We start from the raw sequence: 10912 nt of genomic DNA, 5'->3' as shown, positions 1-10912 counted from the left end.
CTCCGTCGCCGCTGAAGACGAAGCGCAACGACAGCCCAAGTGCGTCATCGCATAGATCCGAAGAAAACTGGCGGTAGGGGCACTAATCATCGCGTCGCGTCGCCTCGCCGCTTGGACGCTGCACCGCCAAATCCCCATGTTACCGGGTTGCCACGCAAGGCCGCACCACCGGAGGCGTACGACCGCCGCCAACCCGGGAAGCGCCCGGGCACCACGCGCGGGGTCACACGGATCTGGGGCACCATGCGCGGGGTCACGCGGATCCAGGCCGCCAAATCGGTCGAAAGCGCAGGCAGCCACCGAATCGGCACCGAGCCGCACCGCCCACGAATGCGCCCACAAAGGCCGTGCCTGCGGCAAGGCCGACGGCCGGCAACACAACCACGGCCAAGGGAACAACGAGGCCGCGTACCCATGGTTGAAGTGGCGAGCGCCATGCGTCATGTCAACATCGAAAGGTGGCCTCCCAACGTCGGATCCTGCCTCGAAGGCCGCCGGGGCCGCTGGGAAAGACAAGATCCGAGCCTACAGTGACCGGATCCAGCCAGCAGGCGCCGGGCAATATCAGCAGCTACGAGATCCAAACCTGCAAGAAAATAAGGGAGAGAGGAGGAGAGGGAGGGATGTGGGAGCACCGGACACACACCGCTTGGTGTGGCCGCTGGCCGCTGCCGCCGGGGAGGCTGACGAAGGGAGAGGACGGCGGTGGTTTTAGGCGCTGGGCTGTTATCGCCCCCGAGTCGCTTGACGCGAGCAGGGCCCTCATGTTGATCAACTATATATGTTTATTAACGGCTAGCAATCAGACTGGAATTTACGGCTAGTCACGTGTTTTACATTTCTCTGGCAACGATTTCTAGCGACATGGCTTCGATCGACGTAGTGTTTGTAGTTCTGCAGATGCATACGCTAGTACTCTGTCCGTTCTTTTCGTCCATGAAACTTTTGGAATCTATTACATAAATACTATATATTAAAGCTTCAAGAATTGAAGTGATTTTAGGTCAAGCACTGCAGCTATTGTTTATATGGGTCCTACGTATGCATACATGTGTATATATGGATACAGATATGCATATATGTATATGTATACATTAATGTATATACGTATCCATATATTTACATGTATAATATAATTTTTTTGGAAAATTCTAAAAAAACAGTGAAATGTATAATATTTATATTGATAAATCGGCTGAAATAATCCAAAATGCATAGAAAAATATCTAAAGCTCAAAAAAAATATGAAACAAATTTTGTTAGCGTGTGTATACATGTATATATACGGATACGGATATGTATATGTATACATATATGTATATATACATATACAGTATGTATGCATATATGTATCCGTATATTTACATGTATAATATATTTTTTTGAAAATTCTAGAAAAACAGCTAAAGGTATAATAGTTATATTGATAAATCGGCTGAAATAATCTAAAATGCATAGAAAATATCTAAAACTCAAAAAAAATATGAAACAAATTTTTTTAGGTTCATATTACTGTCGTCTACGTATTAAAATTATGTGCATGCATAAAAATAATATTATTTTCTCCATAATTAAATGAACGTGTTAAATATTAATAAATTCATAAATAAATATTGAGATGCCCAAAATTGGTGAACCCCCGTCATGTTCTATGCAAAAAAAAAAAAAATTGAGCACGACGTAGGCACGCCAATCCGCTTATACATCTATAACATATATTACCCGACCAAGAATCCCTGCCTCCTGAGCGCCTAAGCTACTGTAGCAAACTGTCCGAGCCACTTCGAGCCGTCGGATGACAATGCCAGCACCGATTGCTTGCACGTGTTCCCGTCGATGCTTCTAGGCCAACGCTATGATCGACGATTCCAAGGCAGGAAACCCTACTGGCTTCCACACTCTTCTCCTCAACCCCACCCTCCTATCCAGTGGCGGCGTAGTCCCGTCGACCTAGGCCTCCGCCTCGCCCACCCCCCATCCGCAGCTTCTTCCCGTGTGGACGCCGTCACCGACGTCGACATCTTCGAAACGCTGGCACCCTCAGCAACCTCGGCATCCCCACGAAGCCTCTCGGAGGTTGGTTCCCGCACCGACGCCATTGCCGACCTCGAGGTCTTCCAATAGTAGCGAGGTCTTGAGGCCCTTCCTCGAACCCCCCCCCCCGCCCCTCCCTCCGCCCCGTCGCGGATTTTTGGATGCCTCCAGAGCACCTGCAATCCGACGGAAGCGCGAGTGAAGCCGGAGCCTCTCCAGAGGCACATCTCACGCGGAGGCCATCGGTGACTTGGAGGCAGAGCTCTGAAATTCGGACGTCCATAGCAAGCTTGAAGAAAAGAACCTGACGAACATAAAAGGTTCTCCTCCATTTCCCTCTCTGAGAATCTTTAATTGACAACATTAGATTTCACAATATAATGGTCAAAATTGGCTCTCTGGGTGAATATTCTCCATTGATAACATTGGATTTCATATTGCAATGGTTAGAGTTGCTTCTCTTGATGAATCCATATCCCTAATGAATTTGATTTATTATACTATGATTCTCTGAATGGTACATCCATTGGTTACTGTCATCTTGGAAACCTTGCTTACATATCTCATGAATTCAAGATTACAACCATACTGCAATTAAGTCCGTATAATGGTTTTTAGCTTTTGAGTTTTAGAAGCCCTGCTTACACATTTGCTTGAATATAATGTGATCTCTGGTTAGATCTAGGTTTCTTTTTTTATTGTTGGATAGAACTATTTATACACATATAGTTGCTTCTCTCGGTGAATCCATATCTCTTTTGAATTTGATTTATTATACTATGATTCTCTGAATGGTACATCCATTGGTTAGTGTCATCTTGGAAACCCTGCTTACATATCTTATGAATTCAAGATTTCAACCATGCTGCAATTAAGCCCGTATAATGGTTTTTAGCTTTTGAGTTTTAGAGGCCCTGCTTACACATTTGCTTGCATATAATGTGATCTCTGGTTAGATTTAGGTTTCTTTTTTTATTGTTGGAAAGAACTATTTATACACATATAGTTGCTTCTCTTGGTGAATCCATATCTCTATTGAATTTGATTTATTGTACTACGATTTTCTAAATGGTACATCCAATAGTTAGTGTTATATTGGAAACCCTGCTTACATATCTCATGAATTCAAGATTTCAACATGATTATTTTTGTAATGTCTGAATATTTTTTGTGCTCATGTTATATGTAGCTGCAAAGTTTGCCAAAATTCTTATTTTCTGTTGACAATTTGTTGGTTAGACCAAAAATTTGTCTCTTCATAAAAAATCAGTACTAAGCAATCTGAGAAGCATATTATCTTTCATTTCTATGTGCTATTCCTTGGTTGAAGGTGTGTGAATGATCCCAAGAAAACTGTATAGACCCTAAAACATTTGTTTTTGCAAGTAGGTTTGCATCTTAGCTCTCAGCTTTTGAAACTGTAAGTTCCACTAAAGAAAACCTGCATTCGAAGCTGAAATGAACTAAGCATTTCTCCACAAAAAAAAATATTTTCCATGTTGGTAAATGGATCTGCCCTTTTCTGTCAAGTTCCTGACTAAAAATGGGCACAGGAAACTTATCACATGACATCTATTCATCTTTCAGCTGTTGTAACCCAATTACTTAGTAGATAAATATCTTTCTTTAGTGTCATCTTGGAAACCCTGCTTACATATCTCATGAATTCAAGATTTCAACATGATTATTTTTTGTAATGTCTGAATATTTTTTGTGCTCATGTTATTTGTAGCTACAAAGTTTGGCAAAATTCTTATTTGCTGTTGACAATTTGTTGGTTAGACCAAAAATTTCTCTCTTCATAAAAAATCAGTACTAAGCAATCTGAGAAGCATGTTATCTTTCATTTCCATGTACTATTCCTTTGTGTGGATGATAAAAAAAAAACTGTATAAACCCTAAAATATTTGTTTTTCCTAATAGTTTTGCATCTTAGCTCTCAGCTTCTGAAACTGTAAGTTCCACTAAAGAAAACCTGCATTTGAAGCTGAAATGAACTAAGCGTTTCCTCAGAAAAATATTTTCCATGTTGGTAAATGGATCTATTCATCTTTCAGCTGTTGTAACCCAATTACTTGGTAGATAAATATCTTTGTTTACGGAAAAATGAGTATATGCAACATTGTTGTTTCTTAGGTAATTGGGTTGTTGCTATTGGGAACAACACACACATGGTATTAGTGCATAGTTTTGCAACTTTGTTAGTCCAAGTTTTCTCAAAAAGTTTGCATATAGATGTCCCAAATGCTTTGGAAACAATACCGAACCTATGTACGTTTTCTTTACCAAATATCTATAATATAATTGTGTTATGTTCTTCTTTGTCATAATAATAGTACCCTCTTTGTTAATAAACAAGTACCGGATTACTATCATTGCAGGAGACCCGAATAATATTATAGAAGCTAATGCACCTACCATAAAAATTGTTTTCTTTGGAAACATTGGTGAACAACTCACAGGAATCATTGCACTTCATCTAGCAGCAACAACAGAAGCAAACAATGGCTCAATCCCCTCAGAAATAACGCGTTTATATAATCACAAATATACCTTAAGACTCACTGTCCCATTCTCATACATGCAGAGAGATACTATATCATTCCAAGTAAAAAATATTGTTGCTATGGGTGGTCCTATCGGATCTATATTTTCTACACCTTCAGGTACATACGACAACTTACAATATATTTCTTTTTGTTAGCTTAAGTTTTGCAAATAATAACATTTACCAAATATATTATATACTAAATTGTACAGACCCACAAGGTCATCAAGATAGTTCTATCCAAGTTGTGACAACAAATTTAACATCCTCATCTTCTGATGTAACAGGTACACACAGCAAGGTAAATTTCCTATTCTTTTACTATCCATTACTATCTATACAAGAGCTGCTGCATTCTGTTGTTAGCTACAAAACAGTACTAACTGGTAAAAAGAAAATCCTTGCCGATGTCTAGGTTTCTTCCTTTTCACATCTATTTTTTATAACTTGCCCATTTAAACCTACTGGTGAAATGCTAGCTGATTTGCACATGATCTGGAACCTTATTCCTGTCACCTTTGCCTTTCCTTACTATTATTGTTATCATTCTTCTTCATTCTGCAGTGACTAATTTTGCAAGAACTTTGATATCAATGTTTCTATTTTTTTACCATAGATATACATTAAGAAACAAAGTTGTCCCTTAACTTTGAAACAGCTAGATGTCTATTGTTATCATTCTTCTTATAACAAACTGACTGTTTGATAACAATGTTTTTTTTTCTTTTTTTAACCATAGATTTACATTAAAAAACAAAGTTGTCCCTTAACTTTAAACCAGCTAGATGTCTAATCTGTTTTTTTTCACTCAATATCTCAACTTACTTAACCACTGTGGCTTTCTACTTTATACTTGAGTTCATAGAGTCCACAAATACATTCAATGCATTCAACTGATCTAAGAACCATCCCTGCAAATCATTTTTGGCAAGGTGCCTAAGAGAATCCTATGTCATGATCTCATTCACAGATATACATGTCATACCAGCAACAATAACATCCCATTTACTTAATCTTCAGCCAAGTCACCTCATTTCTAGACTTATTTCACAAATCTCAAGAACATCACTAGAAACCAAGAAGTGCATTACCTCACCAAATATATATTACAATGGCCATTAACTTAGCTCATGCTCATTTAACTAACTTTACTTTTATCATACATACATCATGCTCAATTACAGGGCTTCTTCAAACCATCATAAGCACCTTGAAGAGTCAAATCTTCTAACTAAAAAAACATAAAAGAAAACAACTAAAACTTAAAATTCTAAATATAATTATTCTACTACAGGACACCGCAGGGCAAGAAGATAATGCTACAACATCATTGCCTTCACCTGGACAATTACCAACAATACTAGCAGTAAGTTCTCTTTTTAGTCATACAAGTGTTTACATTATTTCTTAACACTACAATGAACATCAACATTCTTTTCTATATTTTTTATTAACTACAAGATTCCAACAAGCACAAATGCACCAACCAAACGGCCAGGTCATCTTGAAGATCCAGCTTCATCAGATTCTGACACTGCACCAAGGTAACTATAAACTCTAAATAACTTTTCTACATATTGCTCTCATTTATACTTAATAACATTCTAATTATTTTTTCCCATTATACAGTTTACCTGGTAGTCACAAAGATAGAAGTTCTACTAAAAGAAGGCTTCTAAAAGACTAAATCCTATCAATCATCACAACTATATGGCAAATATCTGCAATGTATATATTATTGTTTTTTTAATCTGAATACTGTATAATGTTACATCAGACTTATATTTTGCGTACCTGTAATCTCAAACTTATTATTCCCTATATTATATCTGAATCCCAGCTCTAGATTATATACTGCTAGATTTACCTACCAAGGAATCAGCCACTTATTATTGATTACAGTGCTTTACTTTGTTAAATTGTATACAACTAAATTTCAATAATGTGTGGTGGCTGTATTTAGTAGGTTAATCTCTGAAATTGTGAGCATGCTTGACCTGTGTTTGCTGCTCTGAAAATGTTTAACTATAATTTGGTATTTCATTGTCAGTATTCACGTGCTCTAGGACCTTCAGCAAATGATATGGTAAGCTTTTGAGTTATAATATTCAACATATTTTTTTATGGTATAAGTTATAGATTATGTATTCGGTATATTACATTCTTTACATAGATATTAAACTGGCGCAGCGTAGCGCGCCAACCCGTCTAGTTATATATTAATGGGCCAAGAATGAGAGTGATGGTAGGAGGTCAAGCTACTGTAGCTATTGTTCATGTGTCTCACCTATATGTATATATATGGATATATATATATATATATATATATATATATATATATATATATACATATACATATATACACGTATATGTATGTGTACGTACACATAACTTTTTTTGAAATTCTAGAAAAATAGGAAGGTAATAATTGTTATATTGATAAAATGGCTAAAATAATCTAAAATGCATAGAAAAAAATCTAAAATTCAAAAAATATAAAAGAAGTTCAGTTAGTTCCGTATTAGTGTCGTCTACATGTTAATATTATGTGCATGCATGAAAGTACCACTATTTTCTCTATAATTAAATAAATGTGTTAAATATTGATAAATTCATAAATAATTATTGAGATGTTCAAAATTAATGAGCCTAATTTTTTTTAGTCTTCTTTTACTATACTCTGTGGAAAAAAAAAACAGACGTAGCGTATGCGCATGAATCCGCTAGTTTATTTAATATTTATCCAAACGCATTGGTGTTCAGCTCAGAAGGAGACACAGGCGAAGCGAACAGTGTAAAGGTCAATCTCGAACAACTCACAAATGTCGCACACGCAGTGCTACCACGCTCATGCAAAAAGATGAGCAGCATGCATACCGCAAAAAAGGAGCTGAGCAAGCACCGACCAGGACCGAGCGCGAGGGCATGAAGCCCACTTGTTTTGTTTTTTTTAACGGATAAGCCCCACTTGTTTTTATATATATAATCCTCTCAATATTAATCAGCTTGTTGCTTCAACATAAGTTTTTGTCAAATCTTTTTGCTGTGTGGCGTACCACTTGTACTCTGTAATAGTCTTGGCAAAATCAATAAGTAAAATGCTATATAACGCATGTAAAAGTTCTCTTAGCATTTTTTTTCTAAGTATTTCATGTGTGAAAGTTCTATATATCTACTTACCCCTCTGCCTTTATGTAAGTACGTAGATAGAAAGGTTATTAGTTAGCACATTTACATTTTATAAAACGACGACTGATCATACCGAGTGGCAACCGAAATCAAATTTCTCAACACAACAAGGCGTCAAGGGAAATTAAGGACTCAAAATAAGGCAAGCCAAACTGATTAATATATAAGATCGTCGAACAGATGAGCACTGGTCTCTCTTTCTGGCACCAAGCAAGCAAGCAAGCAATCCCGCACACGCTCGTACGTGTGACCATGCACGCAAGCACGTGCCAACTCCCACACAGCTCACACACAAGACGGAGGCAGCACTAGTAAAAAATCACCGACCTCTCTCTCTCACACACACAAACACACGAACACTACTCGATTAACTCACTGTGGTGTATTAGTTAATCCGCCCTACTATTAGCTGCAGCGACGCCAATGGCGGCGCTCATCAGAGCCAGAGCGCTCCGGCCTCCTTGAGCAGCGGCACGAGGGAGCCGTTGATGTGCGCAGCCATGACGCGGTCCATGGCTCCTACCAGCCTGCCGCCGATGAACACGACGGGCACGACCGGCGCGGTGGCGGGGCCGGCGCCGAGGAGGCCGGCGAGGGCGCGCTCCAGCTCGCGCCCCCGCGGGTCGAGGTCCAGCTCGTGCACCATGGGGTGCACGCCCATGCCGCAGAAGAGGCGCTTCACGGCGTGGCACATGCAGCAGCTGCTCACGCTGAACACCACCACCGCGCTTTCCGACGCCAGCCGCTTCACGCACTGCGCCGCCGTCTCTTCCACCGTGGCCGCCACCGGCATCGCCGGCATGTACCAGGCCTGCTCCGCCGCCGCGCCGTACTGCATTGTCGCGGTCGCTACGTGCCTATGTGGCTGGTCAAAGTACTGCTGGTTGAGAGGTAGCTAGTTCGAGTGTAAGAATGAGTTGCTTTAGGGCTGGCGAGCTAGAGGTGAGAGGGGGTGCGTGTATATATAGAGGAGCAGGGGCGTTTCGGTAATTTTGTGGGGACAAATGTCATAGTTAAATCAAGCAGCTCGAAGCTGGATTTAACTTATGTACTCTCATCTGTCGTAAACAAGCTTGGAACAACATTAAATTCAGCAACAGTTCTGAACCAAATTAATACTCCTAGGTAACATAAATGTTTAACAGAGTTGCTATAGAACCTAACATTTTTTTAGGTTTGTCGAATTCCCATCATGACACTGGATGAACTTGCCGATTCATGTGACACACAGCACCTCACCCTTCTTCTCCAGTGATGCTTATTGAGCTTGTTAAGATCAGGACTCCTCACCGGATTACTATTAGGGTTCACCAGTGCGGGACTATATAAGAGGGAGAAGTGGCCAGATAAGTGTGGTGGTATTGCCCTTAGACACTCGAAAGGTGTGATGATTGGTGGAGCGAAAATCCTTTTCCACGCGTGACCATTCATGCCTAACTCGTGGAGGACTATTGCATGAATTCACGTAATTTTTTTCTGAAAACTTTTTCCAGAAATTATTCATAATTTTTTTGTTAATTTTTTCCTTAAAATTTTTTAGTCAACTTTTCTGATGCAAATTTTTTTCATAAAGCGCTAAATTTTTCTAATGCAAATTTTTATAAAAAAGAAAGATAGGGGGGGAGTATAAAAAAAGAAAGAGCGGAGGATGTTAGGGTGGTACACGCGTTCGCTTGCTCACGTGCACGATTAGAAACGCTCTTGGTAGAGGGCTGGGAGGCTAGTGAGGATGATGTGTCAGCGTCGGAGAGAAGGAGGAAAGTGGCACGGGGAGGGGAAAGGGGGTGTGGAGATGTGGCGAAAAAGGAAGAAAAGGTGGCAAACTTGGCACAAATTTTTTTTATCTCATGGTATTGTTGGCATACAAGCTACCCCTAGCCCATGTTGGAGTTCCAAAAGAATATACTCCCAATCATCAAATCTCTCTTGGTCACGGCTCTTGAGCTACTAAGTCATCAAAACAAGATCTCAAGCATGATGAACCACCAAGGCACCAAGGCAAGGTCTCACCACTAACTCCTCTTTCAGTTACTTGTACGCCGTCTTCACTTTGGAGCTTTAGTCACAAAGTCAATGACCTCCACGTCCCCGTACAATATTCTTACCGCCGCTCCACACTAAGTCGGAGGGTCAACAAGTTACTGGTGAGTCACCAAGACTCCAAAGCACCAGCATACCTCTCAGTGCACTGTTGGATCACATCTTGGTCCACTCTCTAGGTTGCAGTACCTAGCAACACTTATCTCTAGGCCTATAAGCACTGATCACTCTTTAATGATGTGCTTAATCACATTAGATTATCACTTTTAGCACTTATATGGCTTGGATGTCTTCTCAGATATGTATGAGGTTCAATAGACTCCAACACCTTCAAACAAATGAGTGGAGGGGTATTTATAGTCCCAAATACGCCAACTAGCTATTGCTCCAACGGCTCAACTTTACTGTAAACATCAGATGGTCCGGTGTAGATATTTTGTACTCACCGGACCATCCGGTGTGTACACCATCACAAACTAGCCATTAGAACTCCACTCAGCAACTCTTCTTAACACCGGATGTTCCGGTGTAACCTTCACTCTATCATTGGACTATCCAGTGTATTAACCTGACTCCTGACTACGTCACTTCTTCTCTATTCAAAAAGCTCTGATGTTCACAATCTTCATCACCGGACCTTCCGTGTGTACAACACCATCTTTTTGGAATTTTTCACACACTTTGTTAAATGCTCCGGTGAAGCCTCCAGTGTGCATATTTTCATCACCGGAGCTTCCTGCGTGTTGATCTTCGGTCTTCCACTGTGGCACCCTCTCTGCAAAAATGCTATGGTGTAAGCATTCTATGTCTTCAACTCCGAGCGCTAGACCTTCAGGTGTATGGAAACTTCTCTGGCTTTTTCTGACAAGAACGCTCTGATGTGTATAGCCCTTAAAGCACCGTACCTTCCAGTGTAGTCAATTTTCCTGGGACTTCTTCCAATTCAACTGAACTTTATCCCGACTGCGGTGACTTCTTTATATATTGCATCCATGAGACCTACTAACATATATTCTTGACAAATATATTAGTACCAATGACTATATTATCATTAATCACCAAAATCACAATCATGGTCTAATAGGGTTATTTCTGCAACAA

The 10912-nt window shown here is 40.1% G+C and overlaps 1 protein-coding gene and 1 long non-coding RNA gene across 2 annotated transcripts; one reads left to right on the top strand and one right to left on the bottom strand.

The window, feature by feature from the left end:
- Positions 1-2160: 2160 nt before the first annotated feature.
- LOC133888883 (uncharacterized) lies at positions 2161-6208 on the top strand. Its single transcript, XR_009903841.1, has 3 exons — positions 2161-4700; positions 4795-4883; positions 5877-6208. It is a non-coding gene; the product is annotated as an uncharacterized LOC133888883 (long non-coding RNA).
- Positions 6209-7967: 1759 nt separating this feature from the next.
- Positions 7968-8693, bottom strand: LOC133889157 (glutaredoxin-C5-like). Its single transcript, XM_062329626.1, has one exon. The coding sequence runs from the start codon at positions 8607-8609 to the stop codon at positions 8208-8210; it is 402 nt and encodes a 133-aa protein (XP_062185610.1). The 5' UTR covers positions 8610-8693; the 3' UTR covers positions 7968-8207.
- Between the last annotated feature and the right edge of the window lie 2219 nt (positions 8694-10912).

The sequence above is a fragment of the Phragmites australis genome, chromosome 13, assembly GCF_958298935.1.
Source record: "Phragmites australis chromosome 13, lpPhrAust1.1, whole genome shotgun sequence".
Lineage (NCBI taxonomy): Eukaryota > Viridiplantae > Streptophyta > Magnoliopsida > Poales > Poaceae > Phragmites > Phragmites australis.
The sequence above is the reverse complement of the archived record's forward strand: the minus strand, read 5'-3'. Positions and strand labels throughout refer to the sequence as shown.

Coding starts and splice junctions, on each gene's coding strand:
- LOC133889157 (XM_062329626.1), bottom strand. CDS start 8,609: ATGCAGTACGGCGCGGCGGCGGAGCAGGCCTGGTACATGCCGGCGATG.